This window comes from Lynx rufus, unplaced genomic scaffold, assembly GCF_022079265.1.
Source record: "Lynx rufus isolate CCGP_SWC_20201006 ecotype Redwood Valley unplaced genomic scaffold, mLynRuf1.p SCAF_9, whole genome shotgun sequence".
Taxonomy (NCBI): Eukaryota; Metazoa; Chordata; class Mammalia; order Carnivora; family Felidae; genus Lynx; species Lynx rufus.
This window is the reverse complement of record NW_025814897.1, coordinates 876063-899597: the sequence shown is the minus strand read 5'-3', so window position 1 is coordinate 899597 and position 23535 is coordinate 876063. Positions and strand designations below refer to the sequence as shown.

At 44.8% G+C, this 23535-nt stretch overlaps 1 protein-coding gene across 8 annotated transcripts in view; it reads right to left on the bottom strand.

Moving 5' to 3' along the window:
* YAP1 (Yes1 associated transcriptional regulator) overlaps nt 1-23535 on the bottom strand; it is a 109559-nt gene that overhangs the window by 10539 nt on the left and 75485 nt on the right. Inside the window, exons 4-6 of one of the 8 annotated variants that reach the window (XM_047071873.1) lie at nt 22949-23062; nt 8203-8390; nt 6010-6057 (exon numbers count right to left, since the gene is read on the bottom strand). In XM_047071873.1, coding sequence (XP_046927829.1) covers nt 6010-6057; nt 8203-8390; nt 22949-23062 — 350 coding nt within the window. The remainder of the gene's footprint in view (nt 1-6009; nt 6058-8202; nt 8391-22948; nt 23063-23535) is intronic. The other 7 variants (XM_047071874.1, XM_047071875.1, XM_047071876.1 and 4 more) reach the window with 7 other exon arrangements.

Here is a 23535-nt window from a genome sequence, read left to right as displayed (position 1 = left end):
ACCGCGAGATCGTGACCTGGCTGAAGTCGGACGCTTAACCGACTGCGCCACCCAGGCGCCCCCAAAAATGGATATTCTTAACACAGCCTAGTATTTGCTGAAGACAAAACTGCTTTAAGTAAAGTCAACTTGGTAGCCCCCTCCCCAAGTCATTAATTCTCAATGTTTGTATTTCCATCTGCTGTTAATATAATTTATTCCACTGGGTTCAATAAGGAAGATGGAAAAATTTTGGTGATATTTGAAACAAACTGTCAAAAACAGGGGAAGGAAACCAAACGCATTTACGCATTTACGCAGGGTAACAGACCAACTTATTTCCCCCTTAACTTACGACTGGAGCTCAACTGAGCGCAAAGAGAACAACCTATGTGCCTCCCGTGCAAACACACGTGCACGCACCACACACCCACGCAGAGAGTCCTGTGAAGGCAGACCTCAGAGGTGACACGGAAATTTGGGGAAGTGCTTGACTCCATGCTCTGCCTCGTCAGATTCTGGAGGAAAGGGCCTGTGGAGTCAGCAGGGACTGATAAATCCCGGCTTTTCACTGAAAGCACGCTTACAACTGCTTGTACCCTTGGCCAAGAAATGGAAATGTGAAAGTGAACCAACTTATGTAAAATCAAGAATTTTAGCGGTACAATACTGAACTGTGTTTCAGAGCCATATAGACCTTTTGCAAGTGACTTTAGAGAAAAATAATTATAACTGGATAGGTATGAAAAAAGCTACATAAGCTGAATGTTTTAGTCACAAAATATATTCCATAGAAACCTTTTGTCCATTATACGGCATTTAAAACTACGCCTGCATGCATCGATACGAACCTGTATAGAATAAGCCTACTCTAGTGCAATAAAGTAGTTTTAGCAGAACTCACTCTGGACAAATATGGACAGTGAATCTGGCATAGACGTTTCAAAACAAGTTTGGGGACATAACTGGATCATCTATAAAAACTGATTTCAGTTGAGACACTTCATGTTGAAAGTTATGTCTATCTCTAAGGAGTCTTCTACTGTGAACAAATGCCTAAAATTAGAATACTAAGCTAAAAATACAAGTTTGTTAAGCTTCTCTTTTTCCCAAAGGTAGTTAGAATAAATAGTTTGACAGACTTTCAAAAACAGAGAAACAAGTTATAGGAAATTTGGCCAAAATTTAATCATGCTTCTGTATTTCAAAGGTCAAAAAGTTCTTTTAGAGCATTTGACTTTTTCTAAATGAAGCAAGTATTTTTAGCTCTTTTTCTTCTGTAATAATAAAAAAATGCGGCAGCTTTTCCCAGCGAGCTTCTAAATCTTAGCTAATGTGGCACAGACACATTGGGAGTCACAGCTATCTGCACTGTGAGTAACACGGATGGTCCCAGCTTGGTCCAAAGGGAACTTTCCGGGGTGGCTTTGTGAGGGCAAACTCAAGTTGGCCCTCGTTACGTCGTGGACTTTTATGGACTTGGGGTCTCGCCAGAAGCCACTGGCCCTTTTTACGTTTCCCTCCAGTCGCTTAAATAGCAGTATCCTTCCCCACAGGGTGAAAAAGACACTTTAAGATAATATATATCTGATAGTTAAAATATTTTTCCCCCATAAAAAATGAGTACTTTGCTTCACATCATTTAGAAAAATAAGGAGAAAGACAGCAGAAGCAGTCATCAGTCTGGAAACATTTAGAACATTTCTGGGTTACTGAATTCTTAGGGTATCCAAGAAAAACGAAAGCACATGTCTACACAAAGTCGAAATTTGGAACAACCCAAATGTCTGTCAAAAAGTGAAAAGAGAAACAATCATAGGATAGCCCTACCATGGAATACTAGTTAGCAATAAAAAGAAAGAAGAGAGAGGTTCCCCGGGTGGCTCAGTCAGTTAAGCATCCGACTCTTGGTTTTTGGCTCAGGTCATGACCTCACAGTTCATGGGAGGGAGTCCTGTGTAAGGCTCTTCGATGACATCGCGGAACCTGTTTGGGATTCTCTCCCTCCCTCTCTCTCTGCCCCTTCCCCACTCACTCCCTCTCAAAATAAATACGTACACTTAAAAAAAAAAAAAGTACGGACACAACATGAGTGGATCTCAAAAATAATCACGGGTGAAAAGTTATGATTCCACTTAGAGAAAATTCTATAAAATATAACGTCAACTTCAATTACTTTCTTAAATCAAGTCTGTCTTTAAGCAAGCAGGCACTGAGCTGTGTTAACAGTGCATCCACTTTAGGGTAATACATGGTGCGTGATTGAAGGCGTGTTTTTTTCAGGGTAATCAACTTGTTTAAGGAAGGTTAGTTTAGTGAACCAGAAATCCAAACTTAGAAATGGAGAGTAACTCTAAAAATATACATCTTATAACAGTTTGTCTTAGTGATAGCAGGTTATGTCCATAATTTTAAAAACAGAGGGTAAAAAAAGGCCATTTCTTCCACTGTTCCAGAGACCTTGCCAGACCCCGCTTCCCAACCCAGCTATAAACACAGAATATTTCCTTACATTTTAAGTGATGAAAACATTCAGTCAATGATTAGAATGCTTTTGGTGTTTTAGTATGTGTGCCATTCACCAAATTATCTTTAGCTGCAGAACATTTTTTACTAAAAAACTGTACACATGGATCTGGGGCAGTTTTGAGAACTACAGTATGATAACAAAATCTGAAAGGGGTTGTCCAAAAGAGATTTGTAGTCTGGTGTTCCCAGCATTCTCCTGAGATTCAACACTTTTTCTGAAAGATCTCCAGAATTAGGTCTTCAGTAATTTGTTAATTATGGTGTCAATTCAAGTAACACACATTATTTTAACATTCTTCAAATAACAGAAACCTCAGGGCGCCTGGGTGGCTCAGTCACTGAAGAAGCATCCAACTTCAGCTCAGGTCATGATCTCACGGGTCAGGGGTTTGAGCCCTGAGTTGGGCCTTGTGCTGACAGCTCAGAGCCTGGAGCTTGTTTCAGATTCTGTGTCTACCGCTCCTTCCGACCCTCCCCTGCTCGCACTCTGTCTCTTTCTCTCTCTGAACAATAAATAAACGTTAAAAAAAAATTAAAAAAAATTATAGAGACCTTAATGAGTAACACAAATGAGATAACATGTTAGAATACGCGGGTGTGAAGTATATCAGAATTTTCAACACGCTTATTAAAAATACAATCTAAAAATTGATGAGGAAACACCTAAATGAATTTATGGTTTATTCAGTACTAGGACTTCAAAAAGAGGAGAGATAATCTTGGGCAAAGTCAACTCTGAAACAGCTTTAACAAGAAAGACAACTTGGAGAAACAAAAAGCCAAATTCTTTACCATTCTTAAATTCTAGGAAAAAAAGACGGCCATTGTTTTCACGTGACCCTGAGCAGTGGTATTACGTTGCTCCATGTGGCTAAAACTAGGGACATCCAACCCTCTTCACCACTGCAGGCGACCAGTGTGGCGTCACGTCCTCCACACAGACACCGTGGGTCTCACCCTCGGGTGCATCTAGCACTACCCGCAAGAAATGGCAAGTACGCCAAGTCATTAGCGGCAAACTACTTACAGCTATCATTTCTATGAAGACTGAAGCAGCTATTTGCTCAGAAATAAAGCTAAGATACCTACGCACAGCTGTCTTGTTTCTCTTTCCTGAATGGTCTCGAGGACTCTGAGAAGGCCACGTAGAACGGGTTTTGACGTCCAGGCCTTGAAGAGGAACCGGACAGTCTCACTGGGCAAGAGGGAAGGGGGATCGCTCACGAGCGGGATCAGGGCCACCGGACGCAAGAGTGCACGCGGCCAGCGGGGCGGGAGTCCACAGGAGAAGGCAAAAGCGTCCACACTCGGGGCACAATCTTTCTCAAAATATGTCTTTCAAAAGACCCCGAAACAGAAATGGAACTGAAAACCACAGACAACGCACACGGCACCGACCCTCTCGGAAGGTCTCCAACTGATGGACGAGGAAGAGACGCGGCCAGAAAAGTGAGCATTACAGGCTCAGCCTCAGGAGCGGACGTGACGTTTGTAGTTGCAAAAAGTGTTTTCTGAGGATACAAATAGCTTTTCCAACATAAAAACAGTGAATAATCCAAATGAAATAAAAATTTTTAAGTGCTCTGAAGACAACTTTTTCCAAAATTCTGCAATCAAATCCTAATAAATTAAGGTGGTTATTTCCCATCTTTAACTAAGATCTACCAACTCTTTTAAAGTTATCTTACTTTTTCAGAATTCTGCATTAACCTCACGCATACTGTCATCAGTTTACACGACCAGAGAACCCTGCTGTCCAGATCTGTTTAGTTAATCCTATTTGGAAAAAATGAAAGACAGCAACACTGTGAAGTTTGGTATCTTCCCACATCCCACAGCGTCTGAACGTAGTATATGATCGTATGTAAAATTATAAAATAATGACACTGACTTCCTGTTGCTTGGGAACTCATCTGCACTTAATTTCTATTAGAAAAGTAAAAGAAAACTTTGAACAGTGACTGGCACTGAACTACTGAATAACCCATCGCCTTTCCTCCACTATTCCTTTACAGGTCCGGTTCCTCCAGACTGGAAAGGTCTTCCTGGCTTTCTTGATCATCCTGGAAACCCTGCAGGAAGCCATCCGCACTTAAGACAAGGCTCCTCTTTGTGAGCTTGTTCCTTGGCTCTATCAGGTCATCTAGAAAACACGCAAGAACACACACGCCTGCTTGACACAAACACTACCATGTTCTGTGTGTTCTGAGCTATTTCAAATTTAACCCCGTGCCAAATTTCCTAACATTTATTGACATTTCCACAACTGTCAGGGAAACACAGTGACCAAAACTCCTGTAACAAATCCTATTTCATCCTCCAGCATATCCGAGGTTGATTTTAAAACACCTCTTCCAGGTTTCTTGTTCTGGCTTAAATAAATCTCAGGCATCAGCTGGCCTTCTTTCATAAACACTCCGGAGAAAAAGCAAGGGCACGGATCTTCTCCTTTTAAAGGTCCACAACCGTGGCCTCCAGGCGCACGCGCGAGCAGCGGCTCTCGGGGCAGGATCGCGCTCCGCTGTCGAAGCAAATGTCCTGACTTACCCGCCTCACACAATCTCCTGATTCAAGAACACATTTGTGGGATAAGGAACCGCTTTCCCTCTCACATAGCTACCTAGTCTCTGGGAGGGTGGTATCCCACGGTCAAGGTGACAATATCCAAACCAAGAGGGGCCCTGCCAAAGCCCGCTTCCGCCGCTAATGCTGACGCAGCGGCCACACGGCGCCTCCTGGTTGCTTCTGCCCACCTGAGACACAAGCCACGTCCCCTAGGCTTCAGTCCTTCCAATCTTGTGAACCCTGAGCACAGAGGTCTATCTTCCCATGAACCAAACAAGTGCTTGCAGTCAAAGGGACACAGGGCCACAGTCCTGCCGTCCCCGTAAGATGCCTTCTCAACCAGTGCTCTCTGGGGTTCATCAGGGAGAAATGTGGATAACGTCAACAAAGAAACCCAAAACACTACCCCAGCAGACCCTCCTCTCTTCTGAGAATCGTGATCTTCTTCCTATGAAACGCCCTGCAAAAACTGTTTCTGCTAAGAGCACCATTATGACTCTTGAGATTTCTTCCAGTGGCCTAACCAGGGAAATAATCTGTGTCACCCTGTTGCTGTTCTAACGATTAATTCCTATAAATCCTAAATCATCATAAATACTATTTTAAGCTATGCGAATGAAAATCAGGCACACCTGAAGGCTGATGGGATGTGCAACTGAGACATAATACGCTTCAAATGTGGAATAAAACAAGAGTTCCATGGAATCAAAATGAGAACTAGCAGCTTCCTGGGAGGAGTGAGCGGGAAGCAGGCAGCACAGACTTTCCGGGAGCGGCAATATGAACCTAAGTTATTTTGGGAGAAAGATGGCTCAAAAGTTATACCTGAGCTAACGTTCAGTGTGGACAGGCCCCTTGAGCACAAGGATCTCACTTTCCTAATTTAATATCTTTTTTTTCTTTTTTTCAATGCTAAAACATCAGTTAAGAGCCTACCTGACATTTTGGAGAATTTGCTGAGCTGGGATTGATATTCCGCATTGCCTAAGAGTAAAAAATAAGATGGATAAAAATTACTTTGAGCCGCATGGTTTGGCTGTGTAGGCTGACTTACAAATTTCATCCAGACACATGACCACAGCACAGGATTCCCAAGCCAGCCCAGGAAGCAGCAGACCGAGGAAGACAGGAGCCGACGGAGTCACAAGAAACCAAAACCTCCCCGAGGACTCAACAGCAAGGACAGGACAGCAAGGCTTGAGGTGTCAGGACCCAAATAAAATGCGAATTGGTCAGGTAGACTGTTTGCTTCTGAGAATCAGAAGCAGGAAAAAAAATATAATTTAATGTTTCAGTGATAAGAGAAACTAACAAATTCACAGGAAGCCAAAAGACTTAAGACATAACGAATTTATACTGATTGCCAAAAAACAAAACCAAAAAATCCTAACAAACAGACTATTAGTATAAGAATAGAGGAGATCTGTCACTTCCACATTAAGACAAGACAACAACACAGTCAGTAGTAAAGTAGAAACAAAGAAATTACCCATAAAGGAAGCTAAGCTATGTTGGCCAGGACCCATCACCCACAGGAAGAGTGAGAGAGAGACTTGGAAAAACTCTTTGGGAGGAAGAGTTTTATAAACAGCAGCATCGCCCATCACAAAAAAAACAACAAGACAATACAACAGACAAACAAACAGCCCAGGCTGATCTACGGAATGCAACATAATGATGGACGGCCCATTTCTAGACTTTAAAAAACTCAGGACACTTTGAAATGGTTAAGACTTTGACACTGGCAATTAACTAATTGTTCTTAGTGAGATTTCTCAGTTTTGATGGTTTTCACCCCGTGTGTGAAACTGAGCCTTGTCCTTCCTTAGACCACCTAGGACCGATCAGTGATGGAGTGAAACGCTGCGTTCTTTCTTCTAACAGAGACATAATTACATCCTTGATGGTATTCCCTTGTTCCGAGGATAAAGTTTAATTTAAAGGAAAATTATTTTCCCTTTCCAGTAATTTGTTGGAAAGAGACACAGTGAACTGCGTCGGCTTCCTTTCTGCACCCTCTCGAGGGCAGGTAAGCGCTCCGTCCGTCACGACGGCTCCCTGACACCAGCCCTGGCACAGCCCTTGCCATCAGGACCCGCTGTGGGCGCCAAGCACGCTCGAGTTACACGACAGGTCGCGGGCAGCACGGCCTCAAGCTGAGCCTGTCTGGGACTTCCCCGGCTTAGGTTCCTTCCCCAGGGCTCCAGTTTCTCAAATCACGGTTTCCAGGAACACTGTGAGCGCACGGCCCTCAGAAGCGCCCGCACCCGGGTCGATGCGGTCACTTCCACACGTGGCACACTGCAACTGCGAGACAAGTAGCGGATGCACGTGTTTCACGTCTGTGAACACAGAGGATGTGTCTGGAAACACAGGATGAGAAACTGGTGGTGACTGACGCCCGAGAAGAGAACTCAGGACACGGAGGAGGAGGAGGAGGAGGAGGAGGCTTCGTCTTCGCGGACCCTCGCCTCCCGCACTTTCAGAATCGCACTCCCTGTCGTGTGGACTGTCACAACAGTTGACGTAAAACTTCAACAGTAAGTGACTCTAAGACCGCATCCCCGGTGTCTGAACCCTGTGGCCTCAGCTCGCCTTCCGGAACAAGGCGGGGCCCAGCGCATCCTGAGGGGACGGACCCTCTGCCCTGGTGGAACACGAAGACCAGCGGCACTTTCTGAAGGGAAACTCCGGGGACAGGTCCTGACAGGTTCCCAGCCATCCAGGGGTAGGCCGCACCCGGGCCTGCCAGCGCAGGGACCTTCTCAACTGGGGGCAACGTGTATTACGTTTTAAGTCAAACACCCTGGATTCAGCCACGCCGAATCCCACGTGTCCTCTGAGAAACGCCTTAGTGACCTATCACCCCTGACGGGCTTCCGTCTCCGGGAAAAGGGGTCTTCCGAGGGACGCGCCAGGGTCCCGAGGGCAAAACGGTGCGAGCCGCGCCGTCTACGGCTCCGCAGCCCAGGGGCGACAGGCGCCCACCCGCGGTGGGGGCCGGGTCGGGGAAGCAGGACGAGAACGGAGCCGGCGCGTCGTCTGCGTCACCCCAGCCGTGACAGAGCGCCGAGCCCCCCGACCCACGCGCGGCAAGCGAAGCCCGAAAAGCGAAGGCCGGCCTCTAACCTGGGGCCTCACCTGCCGGAGCAGCTCCTGCTGCTTCAGACGCAGCCTCTCCTTCTCCATCTGCAGCTGCTGCAGCCGCATCTGCTGGTTGGAGCCGCCGCTGCCAAGGACGCCCCCCGGTGGGCTCTGCGGGGCCAGGGGCGGGGGCTGCTTCGCCGGGGCGCTCTGCCCGACCCTCTGGTTCACGGCTAAAATGAAACAAAACATCGGTCCTAAAAATCTAATCGTAAATGCAAAGGACAGGTTTTCAAAAGCATCTGGGCACGGTCAGTGTAGCAGGAAAGCCACCGACAGGATGACGGTTAGGTTAATTTACTGTTCTCGCTGTCACCCCGGCTGCCGTTACGAGATGCCAGCCAGGTGAGAGCCTGAAACAAGAAGACGCTCTCACCTGCAGTGACAGGGGCAGAAGACATGCCGCGTAAAAGCAAAGCATGTCACAGGAAGCACAGGACGCGTTACACGCACATCCAGAGAGGATCGAGCGCAGGCTGGGGACCTGTCTTGTCCGCTGCCTCTAGAGCTGGGAGGCTGACAAAGGACTGAGCGGCAGGGACGTCTGTGGTGACTTCTGCAGTGTGAATGACGTGAGCACAGGGTTTACGACAGATATAAAGACCCGTTAAAATGATCAACCCTTAACACACAAGCAGATTTCCACGACGGAGGCTCGCTCGGGATCGAACAAGCCCACGAGATCTGGACAGCAGAGGCTCATCTCCAGCAACACCGCTGTGTCCCCTCACACGGCCCAGGGAGACCCGGGAGCCGGTTCCTAGTCGAACCTGTAACCGTGTGACAATCAGAAACGGGTGGATCCTTATTCTACTGGATTTCCCGCGGAGGGAAGTTTTATTATGTGAAAATGGGAGGGACACATCGCCTTTTCAGACACGTGTAGAACTGTTCAAGGTGAGATTTTGGGTCCCTGCTTCTACTAAATCGCTAAATCACACTGACCAACAAAACCTCAGGCCCAAACAACTTCACAAATGTTGAATGAGAATACCAATCTCACACCACCTTCTCCAGACAACAGCAAACAAGACACACTTCACACAGCATTCACGAGGCCAACACAATCCTGACACAAGGGCATTCGAAGAAAGGAACATTACACACCAACCTCTCTTGTGACCCTCACCACCAAAATCCGACCTAACGTACGCGGACAGCTCCTGCGACCCACTGCTGCCCCAGGCAGGTACCCAACTCCTCATGACAATTTCTCACGCATCCTCGGCTGTGCCACAGAGGCCGCCTGGTAAGTGCCAACTCTGGGAGATCTGAGCGAACTGCCCGGCATTTCGCAGCATCCACGATGCGCTAAGACCCTCGTCCCTCCAGGCGCCAGCACAGGAATGGCCTATGTATCCTCGGGGCTCTGCAGCACCTAGGACAAGGTCGGTGCTAAAAAAAACTCGAGTTGAGCATTCACTGAGGCAGAAATGTAAGTAGTGAAGACAGACAATGTATAACTCGAGCAAATTCCACCGAAGACTGGCCACCTGTGCTGTGGCACCACGTGTGTTGATATGGAGCTGAGGACATCGCAGGAAAGACCGTTACAGGCCAAACTCATGCACCACGGCCTCGTTCAGTCCGGCCTACTGGGTGGGCAGTGTGCAGGAGGTGATGAGGCTCCCGCCTTTTCTCTCCAGGCTTTCTCCAGTTCTTTTTCTAACTTCTTGACTTGAAGTCGTTTAGTTTAAATCTTTTCTTGGAGGATTTAAGTCAATAAATGTACCCTTAAGTCGTGCTTTTCCTGAGTGTCCTACATCTTCAAATAGTGTAATTCATGACTGTTCCATTCCCAGTACTTGTAGTTTCTACTGAGATTTCCATCTGACTCATGAGCTCTTTACTACACTGTAATGCTTCCAAACAGGTTTCAAAGCTTCCAAATAATTTCCACAGAGGGACAAGTAGAAAAAACACAGATGACAGATCTTCACGTGCTCATCAGGCAGCATCCTAACCCATGCACATGGAGTCCCTCCTATCCTGCCGTGTCCCCGATTATTCTGAAGCAAACATCATGGCCTTGCATCCAGACGTAATCTCAGTACCTACCATTCGGGGTGTTTACTTGGATTCTTTGATCTTATAAGCATTTTCTCTTATGCTGAAAAACCTGGTTCTAACAACATCAATAGGTATTGCCCTCCCCAGACTGTTAAACTTATGCCCAACAAAATGATTATTACAAGTTTCTAATTTGTCACTGTTGACTCAAAACATTCATTAGGTACATACGGTCACATCACTGTGGGTTAGTTAACCTAAGAGTCCCTCTCCCTGTCACATGGCCACCGACCCAATTTACAGATTCACTTGTGACACTGTGCTCTCGAACTGGAGAAACCTGCCTTACTTCCCCCACCCTGACCAGCTCACAGCCAACAGTCACCAGTGTTTGCAAAATCGACGCAACCACACGCACACTTCTTAGACACAGGGCAGCATGTACGCTAAGGCTACTTTTCTACTGGTCTCCACTTTGCCTTTTTTGTTATTTCCTCACCAACAACATATCCTTGGGACCACTCCAAAGCAGGATATAGGGGTTTTCTCTCACTTTCTTTTTAAAATAGCTTATTAGTATCCCATTCAACCAATTTCCTGTTAAGTTTTCACTATCCTAAAATAAGCTCATACACACATTATTTTGTCTCTTTGTTACTGTATCCTGGGGTGGAGCCCTAGTTGGGAGAGGTGGCTGACTTCATGTTAAAAATGAGTACTTCTGCCAAGTCTCCCTGCTTCTTCCCTCCCACACCAGGGTTGTACCTGGCTGTATCCCTACCAGTGATGTAGGACAGTCCTTTTTCCCCATGAAATCCTTGCCAAACTTTTGGACTTCTGCCAATCTGAAAAGTGAGAAATGGCTGGACAATGTCATTTTACTTTGCTATGTTTTATTTCAAAAGTTTGATCCATTTCCCTATTTTAAAGGGCCATTTGCATTTTTCATGCCAATTGTGTCTGTACCTTTTCCAAGAAACTTGCTAGTCTTTCTTTATGTTCTCTATTTTAGATAATCTTTATATACGAGGGGGAGACAGCTGTGGTCACATATATGTTACAAATAATCTCCCTCAGTTTACCATCTCTCTTTTTAGTTTGCTTTTTCCATATAATTGTATTTTTTAAGCAGTCAAATTTATCAGTCTTTTTGAAATTTGGGCTATGTTTTCCCCACTCCCTGATGACAAAGCAATTCAACTTTTTAATTCAAAAGCTATTCACTTTTTTTTAATGTATTTATTTGGCAATTCAATCCACTCCACTTGGAATTTATCCTGGAATATGGAGTGAATAAATCTGATTTTATATTTTCATGCCTATTTGCCCAACACCACCCACATAAAGTATATCCTTCCCCCAAAGACGTCTTTATCAGACTAAATTGCCACATTACGTTGCTTCTGGACTTTCTATTCATTAATCTTATCCCAGATGCCACAATTTTAATCCCAACATTAATGATACGTGTTAATGGCTGGTAGGGCAAACCATATACATTTTTCGAAGCTGACTTTTTTTATCGGGACTATTTTTTTTTTTTTTAACACGTTCATTTATTTTTGAGAAGGGGGGTAGGGGAAGACAGCGAGGGAGACACAGAATCTGACGCAGGCTCCAGGCTCTGAGCTGTCAGCACAGATCCTGAGGCGGGGCTTGAACTCACAAGCCCCGAGATCATGACCTGAGCTGAAGTCGGACGCTAAACCTAGTGGACGCTAAACCTAGTGAGCCTAGGCGCCCCATAGGAATCTAATTTAACTGCACTGTAGTTAAAAGAACAGGGTCTGTGTACGGATTGCTGAGATTTGTACTTGATGCGTGGTGAGTCCTCGCTCTTGGACTAGGCCAGGCCCACAGCTGTCCTGTCTCCCTTGTCCGTAACACTCTGAGCTCCTGACATCCTCAGGACCCGAGGCCCCTTAACCTGCCTGCCCTTGCTCACTGTATTATGTGGGTTTTACCTTCTGACCCACAGAGATTATTTTCCGCAATTTATGACCCTAGTCGTGTCTTTCTGGTGATCTCTTTTTAGTATTTTGTCTGGCAGAGCAGAGACGGGACGTCAAAACAGGACCTGCCGCTCCATGCTGTTCAAAGCCGCATTAGTTGTCTTATACTGCCCAACAAAAATCATATTTATTTATGATCTGTCTTTAGAAAGGAGAAATGGCTTAAAGTTTCATAATCACGGTTGTAGTTTAGCATTTTGCAGGGGAATGGATACAAAAAAATAAGCCCGAAATTTTAAGTGCTAAGATCTGCCACAATCTGTATTGTGATTTCCATTTAAATCATAGGCTATTCAGGACACCGTTATGCTTCCAAACACGTTTAAGTCTGGAATCAACAATCTCACTTAATACAACTGCTTGCATCTACTTGTCACCAACAGGTATTGTCACAACACCAAACACACTGCCTTTGAGGTCAAACCAACCCCACAACTCAGTCATTCCTCTAATCCTCAGCTTCTTCAACTGTGTCCGGGGATACTGTATGTCCCCTTCGGAGACACCGTGGAGATTAATCCATGCAGAGCACACACTCTGGCCCTGGGGACAAGAGGTGCTCCATAAATGCTACCTTGTTCCTTCCCTGGGGCCCTTCTTCCTAAACTTTAAGATTCCTAGTCCTACAGATAATTATGCTGCCCTCTGCCTTCTCCCACTTTACCAGGCCACTCCCGGGGTCTGTCAGTACACTACAATTCAGAGATACGAATATTTATCTTTCCAGTAAGATCTAAACAGAAAAAATGGGTAGTGGAGTCTTAACTCGACCCTGAGACATCCTTCTCCTTTAGTGAAACACACTCCTGGCATTCCAGCACAATACTCAGTACTCGATGTATTTCCCCTCAGAAATGTTCTATACATTTGCTATTTCAGCGTGGAGGAGTTGAGGGGATGATCTGAGAACCTATCACATGCAGCGAACACCTCATAAAGTGCAACTCAGAACAAACAGCTATTGGGGAAAATATGTTTTTGCTTCCAAGCAATTACATAATTTAAACAAGAAACTGCTACGAAATAGCCCATTAATAACTTGACTGATTGCAAAACTGACTCTCGAGCTATACGCTTATATATTTCATCTAGTAAGAAGCATCTGAAAATTCGGCTTTCCCCACTGGATTTTTTATTAAGAAATACAACATTTAACAAGTTAACATAAATATGTACTGTTGTGAAAATGGACAGTAACAAATTGCTTGAAAATCAAGAGGGAAGGATCCCGTGCTTCCCTTCAGTTTTCCAGAATTAAATCCTGTTAGCGGTGATCATCAAGGACAGTGAGGGCTGCCGAAGGCTCCTGAACTGGTCGGTAGGCTCTTTCTCAGATCTAAGCTTATTTAACTATTCAAAACCCACATAAAGGGAGAAACAGGAGAGCAAAAGATGAAGGAAAAACAACTCTGCAGAACTGGACAGAAGTTTGCACAAAGCTAGCAACAGATAAGGTCTCTCTGGCTGACACTGGTGAGGACTTAATTATGTCTGCCCAAACGCTGTTACCTGTGGATGCAAACAGTGCTACAAGCTTTCCCTATGAAGAGCGTGTTTCAGTGACCAACTCAAACAACCCGTGATCTATGGAAGCTGCAATGATTCCCTCCAGAAGCATCCTGCTCTTTACCTTCTCAGTATCTCACGCATTTCAACAAAGCAGAGCAGCGCACCCACGGGGGCCTGGCAGAGAGAGACCTCACAAGCAGGGGAGAAACAAAACAGGCTTTGTTTCCCAGGAAAAGGGGGCAGGGCGGCTAAAAACAAAACAAAAAAAACAAAACAGAACAGCAGTGCGAAGTTCTTCTCTCCGTGATCAACTACTGAAATCCCAAGGTCTCCTCCACTTTTAATAACATTTCTAGAAGGTAAAGAGAAAAAAAAAGTCCTTAAAAAAATATGACAGGATTTTAAAAAAATATTCTGTATTTTAAAATTCAGAGTCTGTGCAGCTTGGACTATGAAATAGTAACTGTTTCAAGTTTCACTTAACAAATCAGTCCTGTCAGCTTTATGATAGCAAGCTATGGTCTCAGCAGTTACTGCAAAGACACCACCTTCTCAACACACAGGAGGCCATGCCCCTGGCGGGCCTGGTCTCTTCCCAGACTTCACCTTCAGGACCTGCATTTTCAAATTTCAGAATGTTTTTAGGACTTCATAATTGCTAACCTCAATCTTGAAATATTACAAAGTATTACAGAACGGACAATCAACCATAAACTTTGGGAAAATACATTCAGTCCTAGAGATGCCTTCATTAAGCATAAATTTAAAATTGGAACCAGTGTCTGAACTTTTAAAACGTTAACTTACACCCAGTCCCTCATGACTCAAGAAGGCACGTGTTACTTTGTCTAATATTTTATCAAGTCTCAGACACTGCATGCCTACATATTAGTTTGTTCTTAACATTTAAAAACAAATTTTAGGTTTTGCACATATCTACAAGGATACTCAAGACTATAAAATAATAGACTTGTTAAAAGAAATGAATGCTCTTGATTAAGCTATGTACTCAAATGGCAGTGCTGTGCCAGGAATGATTTCTTAAAAAGTGAGCTTTACTGGGGTGCCTGGATGGCTCAGTCGGTAGAGCGACCGACTCTTGACCTTGGGATTATGGGTTCCAGCCCCATGTTGGGTGTAGAGATTACTTAAAAAATAAAATCTTGGGGGCCTGGGTGGCTCAGTCGGTTAAGTGTCTGACTTGGTTCTGGCTCAAGTCAGATCTCACAGTTCACGAGCTTGAGCCTGGTGTAGGGCTCTGGGCCGACAGCTCCGAGCCGGCTTGGGAATGACCCTCTCCCTCTCTCTCTGCCCCTCCCCTACTCATGCCGTCTCTCTCTCAAAAATAAGGAGACTTAAAAAAATAAAATAAAATCTTAAAAAGTAAGTTTTACTGACCTATGTCACCCTTTTTAACAGTTTGTATAGATTCACAGAATTGTGTGGCCATCACCAATTTCAGAACATTTTCATCCCCTGAAAGAGACTGGGTATCCTCAGCACTACACTTCCTGTGCCGCCAACTCCGGGAGACGGTGACAGATTTCCGTCTGTCGATGTGCTGATCCTGGACAGAACGGAGTAAAACAGTACGTGGCCTCTGGGACTGGCGGGTTCCACCGTGCACGTGTTCGAGGTTCAACCATCTTTGCAGCGTGTAGCAGCATCTCCTGTCTTCTGGCTGCCAAGTAACATTCCACCATGCGGACGTAGCACCCTTTTCATCCGTTCATCAAGTGACGGGCACCTGTGTCATTTCCACTTCTCGGCTGCTGTGAAGGACACTGCTGAGTACTCGTGTTCAGGTGTCTGTGCAGATGCACGGTTTCCACTCCTTCCGCATAAACACCTAGGAAAGGACCTGCGAGGCCCTAGTGCGACTGTGTGTCCAACTCAAGGATCTGCCAACACCGTTTTCCAAAACGGCTATATCAGTTTTCAGTCCCCTCAGCACCCAGTGAGGGTTCCAACTTCTCCATATTCCGGTCAACTCTTGCACAGTCTGTCCTTGATTTTAGCAGTCTGACTGGCTACCAGCCGGCATCTCACTGTGGTTTTTTTAGGTGACAGCAGCTCATCTCCTCCAGACCCCGGCTCCAGGCCCCAGCTCAGGGCTTGGCTGCAGGCTCTGAGCCCCAGGGCCCAGGTCTCATCACAGGCAGGGGGTGGGGAGTCCCTCATCCCTCAGTCCCTCCCTCTCACACTCTGTACTTTGCTCCTTTCCCAAACATCAACCCACAGGCCTCCAAAACTGGGTTTGAGACTTTAAATCTCTAAACTGTTTAAAAAAAATACTGACAACAAACCATTATTTAGGTCCATTCAACTTCTTTCAAACATCTATCAAGAGACTGGCATGAAAGGGGCTCCTGGGTGGCTCAGTCGGTTAAACGTTTGACTTCAGCTTGCGTCGTGATCTCACGGTTCGTGAGTTGAGCCCTGCACTGGGCTCTGTGCCGACAGCTCGAAGCCTGGAGCCTGCTTCAGATTCTGCATCTGCCCCTCTCACTCTCTGCCCCTCCCCCGCTGAAGCTCTCTCTCTAGCTCTCAAAAAATGAGTAAACATTAAAAGGAAAACATTTTTTTTTAATAAAGATTTTAAGTTTTAAAAATTCCACATGGAGGGGCGCCTGGGTGGCGCAGTCGGTTAAGCGTCCGACTTCAACCAGGTCACGATCTCGCGGGCTGTGAGCTCGAGCCCCGCATCAGGCTCTGGGCTGATGGCTCGGAGCCTGGAGCCTGTTTCCGATTCTGTGTCTCCCTCTCTCTCTGCCCCTCCCCCGTTCAATGCTCTGTCTCTCTCTGTCCCAAAAATAAATAAACGTTGAAAAAAAAAATTAAAAAAAAAATTCCACATGGATAACTCCCGTAAAAAAAAAGATGTTTCTTCACTATGTGATTGCATCCGTAAACCACCATCAAATACAAACTACATGCAAACTCACTAACACACGTGTGCTCACCGTTGGTGAGACTGCTTTTATCATCATGGATCAAGTTTTTGGGCACCATCCTCCTGAATGTAACATTAAAAAGCAAAAACCAAACATGATAAGACAAACCACACGTACACAAATAAACAGCAAACCTCCGGTACTGAAATTATTTTGATATTCTATAACGTTCGGCGTTAAAACACTCATTTCAAAAAATAGATGTTCATTTCACTAAGTGCTGACTTAAGTTAAAAAAAAGCATAAAGTAAGGGTAATAATTGCTGACAATCCCGAACTGTGCTTTAAGTCAGACTTCACTACGTACACAGCCTGGGACATTCCTTCACATCAGCTTCCATCAGGCTTTTGCCTTTTCTATCAGAGCAGCTTTACAGGAGTTCTCCATTTTAGAAACAAAGCATACCAAAGATGCACCATCTTTAAGGCAGCCAAGCTGAACCCTGCTAATGTAAGCATTTTTAAACTCCTCTGCATCCAGAGACTGAGTGAGGACCAAACTGTTCGACGCAGAACGCCCCCCCCCCCCCCATCAGGTCTGTTTCCTGGGCATACGCACCACGGGATCAGGCTCGTCTTTAGGTTAAGGGCTGAAAGATTTCTCTGTCTCCTCTTCAAAAGTACTTCCCAGCTGTGACCGGAGGGCCAAGCGCTAAACTGAGATGATGCAATAAAAAGTCCAAAAGTGTCTCTGAAACCTCATGGGCTCGAGTCTGTAAGGCTGCTGGGGAGTAGCCTTAAGCAAGGGTCCAAAGCAGTCACTGAAGAACCCACAATTTAGCATCCTTTATTAAATTTTAATCAAGCGCCAGAAATAATTCTCAAAAAGCATCCAGTATAATCTCATCACATGTAAGTCAAGAGAAGTCAGGTACTCTTCCGAGTGAGTTGGGTTATTCTGTGGTACCACAAAAGCTCAGATCTCGATTCCCGATTGAGCAGGTAACATCTTCTGCATCAGAGCTCACCTGAACTCAGCACATTACGGAATAACCACTACACAGTAAGCGGGAGGCTAGCTACAATCTGTCCTTCTGTGGATGTGAAAACAGGATGTTTGGAAGGCATACAAAAGTTGAGACACACCCTAATTATCTCTCTCAGTGGAAAACACACACATAAAAAAAGACTACCTTGCGTGTTACATTTAAAGAGTCAGTAGTAAAACGGTGTCCAGAGAAGGGGAGCAACCTGGTTGAGATCCCAGAACTCTTAGTGCACGAAAAAAAAAAAAATGGACAAGCCACAGTAGGACAGAGAATGCTTCTGGGATTGAACTGTATTCACAAATCTGATGGGAAGTAAATTTCTAGGTAATAAAGGGACACATACTTTCTGGTCATTAGAACTTTCCTTAAATAGAACCAACTGCTAAGCTCCTACTCTAGGGAAAGGTCAAACCTGAGGCTGGAAGACAGGCTCTTAAGGACATGATAGAGGTGGCATGATAATCCATCCGGACGGCTTCACACTCCGCTGCCATCGGGCCATCTCTTCTGTAACTGGAAACCTCCGAGTAATTTCCTCAAGGTGAGTCACAATAGAAATGCATTAACCATTGTCACCTTCTTCCCTCTGAAATGTCCACGTATCAGTGTTGATGAATTAGGGGTGTTCCTAAAACAGTAACTGCATGGAATCTAAATTTCAAAACACTTCTAGGTCTGAAAAGATCAAGTTCAGATTCCAGTTCTGTCACAGAACTATAAAACCTTGACAGGTCACAGTTTCCCTACGTCTCAGAGGAACACCTATTTTGAGCAATTCTTCGTATGTCTTCCCCCATTATTTTTTTTTAAAGCACGTATGTGTTGGTGTGGGGAGTCAACAGCGACTGAGTGGCACTGGTGAGTGAGGGCCAGGGATGCTGAGCGCCCCCAGCCCCAGAATACCACTTTTCACCGCCCAGCTACATCTTGACAAATGCGGGTTAGAGGCATTATAAATTTCTTTCCAGGGCCAAATTTTGGGAGGTTTATCCATTAAACTTTTTTCATTAGCAACAGTTCTTCTTACCTAAAATACAATGAATTATCTTTTTCCCTCTCTCCTAAGGAGTGAATAATGCAGTCTACAACCCAGTAGGTACAATTTGGGATCACCAGGAAAGATTTAAAAGAGTGTAAGGAAAAAAAATACTTTTACGCATGATTATCCAGACACTTGTTTTAGTAAAATTCAAATGGTTAGATGTTGACATTCTATCCACCCAAGACTCCATTCACGGAGATACAGTTCAGTGTCCACGGCCTTCAGTGCATTTTCCTGTGTCCACTAGACCAGACTTAGGTATTCAGTTGGTCATTAGGTACATTTTCATCAAAAGTAAAGTACCACTTCACTTATTACAACAGCTATCGAGAATATTTGGTGTTGAAAAGGTTAATGTATATCTAAAAAGTTAAAATTTTTAATAAACCCCTCATTATTGATGCAAAGATTTAACCTTGATTAAGAAATATGTGCTTGGGGCGCCTCGGTGGCTCAGTTGGTTAAGGGTCCGACTTCGGCTCAGGTCATGATCTCGTGGCTTGTGAGTTTGAGCCCCATGTCCGGCTCTGTGCTGACAGCTCAGAGCCTGGAGCCTGCTTCAGATTCTCTGTCTCCCTCTCTCTCTGCCCCTTCCCTGCTCATGCTCTGTCTCTCTCGGTCTCAAAAATAAATAAAACATTAAAATAAAATAAAATAAATAAAAAAGAAATATGTGCTTAACTTTGGCTATGAGTCTTAATAAATTATCTATTCTTCCTTTTTTCATTTTAGTTATCTTTATTTTAGGAAATTCCCTCTCTCTCTCTCTCTCTCTCTCACACACACACACACACACACACACACACGCACACCAAGTTTTGGGAAACTGAAACAAAGAACCAAAATCAACATCTGGGTTTTAATTACCTTTGACATTTCTGTGCACGGAATTTCTATGCACAGAACTGTTAGGAATTAAAGACTATTCTGTTTTTGCCACACCAGATTGTTCATTACATCGTTTAAGACTCAAAAGATCTATTTTTTAGCCCAAATCTCTAGTTCCAATATTCCATTTACACCAAACATGTTTTTTTCCAGTGGTACCATCAGCACCTATTTCCAGAAACACAAATTGCTAACATTATTTAATATGTCCTTTTATACAAACAGTAAGGACAGTAACATTACACAAAAGATGAGTCCCCTGATTATTAGTGTTTTGGAGATCTTTCATTCTAAAAAGAAATGATATTTTTGTGTGTTTTCATTAGGGCTTTTACCAGACACTATTCATAGGACTATTACATAACAAGGAAATGTTTAAAACTTGAGACTCTTCATGTTTACAATACATTTACATATTTAAAACCTCCAGGAAAGAGTCATTATATGAAGTAATGTAGCAGCCTACATAATATTCAGGCACCAATTCCTAATTGGATTAATTCAAAATTCCTGACAGGAATCCTTAAAAACAAACAAAACCCCTTCTTTTCTCAAAGCCAATAAGTATCAGGGAATCCTTATTGTCAGTGATGTCACTTCATGATTTGTTTCAAATTACTAGTAAATTCTCTAAAATAACGTAAATGTCAAAAAGGTATAGTTTTTAAACGTTAAACAAGAAAATCGGATGAAAGAAAAGCAATCCACAAATTACTCTTTAATTTCCTAAAGTCATATGGGTAATTTATTAACTTTCTGCAGGAAGGAGGACGGACACAGGATTCTAAAATGTAAGAGGCTGGTGTCTGAAGAAGGGAAGGGATGTCAAGCTCACACAGCTTACACAGAGGTGGATCCTTCTATTCCACAAGGTCACAAGAGAAGATTAACTTGACCCAAGCTAAACACAGGTAAATAATACAGATTTGGGGAGTACAGGAAAGCAACCTCACAACCACGAAAACAAGGACCCACTGTTTGTACGTGCACAGCTCAAAGGGTCAGAAAGCGGACAATCTGTATTTTTCTGGCAGAGATAAAACCCACTCCTGTCTCGAACCTCAGACTTCATGAGCACCCCTGCACTCAACAGCCTGGCTCTAACCGCCAGAGCCCCAGCCTGGAGAAGCCCCCGCCCCCCTGTTACACTGGGGCTCTGATTGAAAAGGTCTGGAACAGACTAAAAGTCAGGCCACAAAATAAAAAGCTCTGGCAGGCTATCAAGCCTGTCTGGAAGACACACACACAGTGGGCCCAAACAGGGAAACTATGGGCAGTAAGAGAATTTTATGGAACTTTTCTTTGGAATATGCAACTGAATGTGCGTATGCATGTGCTGAAGGCAGGGTGGGAGAATTGTTTTCAGTACTCTTCCTTACTCAAAACAAAAGACCAAGCTCTGTGCATAATTAATGGATCTACCTAGGGTCACGGTCAAGTTGCTTTATTTCACTATTTTAACTGAAAGCACTTACAGAAAAAAACAAAGCAAAAACAACAACAACAACTTTGTCCCAATTCCTGATTTCTGGAGTTAGCCAAGAGTTAATTATCATCTTTCATAACCTTATGTTGGGGGGGTGGGGGTGGGGGGGAACCACAGACCACTTAAAAAAATATCTCCAAAATGTGGACAAGCTGAATCCATTTCATTAAATATGACTTAAGGAAACATGGCTGTTATCGCTCCAGTCCATACAAATGGCAACATTTATTAAAATTCTCTACCTTACTTGGTTTCCTATTTCAACCACAAGGCTTACTGAAGTATTAAATAAAATCTGAAGTTGCAAATTATTAACATGCCACATTACTTTTTTAACACCCAAACAGACTTTGAAGCTCAAAAGTCTAACACTGAAGCCAAGCGGCTATCCGTCAAAAGGACAGTCTGTTCTCTGATCCACCTTGGCTTCGTGTGAACAGGGGGTCCCAACTAGCCCACCAATGACCAGTCAGCTTGGGGGAAACCCAGATGTTGGGAGGTTTCTGGAGGTATACATACAGACATAGCCAAACCGTTCACAATGTTTCTGAGAGGGAAGTAATTTTACCCAAGAAGCTCTGGGCAGAGTTTCTTTCCCCCCCCAGGATTGTGTTTTGAAGGCATTCACAGAGTTAATTCCTCCTTCCCGTAAGAGTCCCCACAGTTGTTGTTAGGTCAACCCCGCAGAGCTTCAAAAGCCCCACACTCCTCAGTCTGACCTACTCGATGATCTGCACGTTGTTTTCATTTAGCTGTATCCAGTCCAAAATGCAAACTTCAAAACCACAATGCTTTGCTCCTTTTTAGATTCAGTTTTCCGTGGCTTTGGAAGAGTGTCTCAGAAACCCCACTGAAATAATAGAACAGCGGAAAAACACGGGATAAAAAGGCACTAAAGAGGTTGTATATGATTATCAGAATGTGAATGTGTGCATGTGGGATCGGAGTGTTCCTTTGTGCAGAGGGTGATTTAGAAGGGAATACGGCTTTGCTTTTTTGTTTCCTGAATAAAAAACTAAGGAACCGGGGCGCCTGGGTGGCGCAGTCGGTTAAGCGTCCGACTTCAGCCAGGTCACGATCTCGCGGTCCCTGAGTTCGAGCCCCGCGTCAGGCTCTGGGCTGATGGCTCAGAGCCTGGAGCCTGTTTCAGATTCTGTGTCTCCCTCTCTCTCTGCCCCTCCCCCGTTCATGCTCTGTCTCTCTCTGTCCCAAAAATAAATAAACGTTGAAAAAAAAAAAAAATTAAAAAAAAAAAAAATTAAAAAAAAAACTAAGGAACCTTCCTTAAAAAAAGAAAGCCAGTCAGAGGAAGAAGAACAGAGAAAATGCCTTCACCGGCGCCTCCTCAGGGTGACAGCTCCAGCCCAGTGGAGGACAGAAAACCAGACAGCCTCCAGCACAGGCCACTCCTCGCTGCAGGTGCACAGAAGCAGACACCGGGTCAGGACCGAAGCCGGCATCCCAGGCCTTAGAGCAGTGTGGCAGCCTGACTAGCACCGCAGTCAGAAAGACCGTTTTACGCACATTCACTGCGTCGCTCCAAGGGTGAAAGGAGCGGGACTCTGGTTAGTAAGCTGCCCCAAGCCGTCCCACCCCACCCCCAGCCCAGGCGCCCAGGCTGCAGAGCAGACTCACACCTGCATGTGTCAGGTGCAGGGTGAACATATGTAAGGAGGTATAAAAGCAGGACTGGAAAAGCTGGCTGGGCAGTCCTCCTGTTCAATACTAGAAAGCAACGCAATTTTATTTCAGGGGATGTTCCCAAATTCACACACACACACACACACACACACACACAGTTATCAAAAATATCTAAAAAAGGTTTTGAGTTGAACCTTTACCAAAACGAGGGTCAAGCCTCGGGTCTAGCCAAGAGGTGGTCTTGTTCTTATGGTTTATATAGTAGATTTCTCCATCCTGAGTCATGGCTTGTTCCCATCCGTCAGGCAGAGGACCTATAAATACAGAAAGAAAAAAAAAAATCACCGTTGGTTAGTACTTGGTAGAAACAAAAAAACAAGGGGTGGGGAGTGGGGGGAGTGCATATTTAAAAACAAAACGTCACAGAATTGAGCATCCGTTCAGAGGAGAAAAGGAAACCTGTATCCCGATTCCTGACCCGTCTCCACTTCTTTATACAAACTACTAATTAATAAATGACTACAAGGCTCTTCGGCTTGGGGCACTGCAGTCCACAAGTGTCAGGAAAAGGTGCCGTTTCAGCAACCCAGAAGTGGCTGCGGGAGGTGGGCGAAGAAGCGGGCAGGGTCCCCCATCTGAAAGCTATGGAGAGAGGGAGCAGCACCCGGGAAGGGAGCTGGGAGATTCCTGCACCTTCCTGGGGGGAGGAAGCTACAGGACGGCTGGGCTGTGAGGGCTGCAGCAGGAAGAGGGGAACCCAGGGCAGACCTGTGAGTTCCAGGTACCT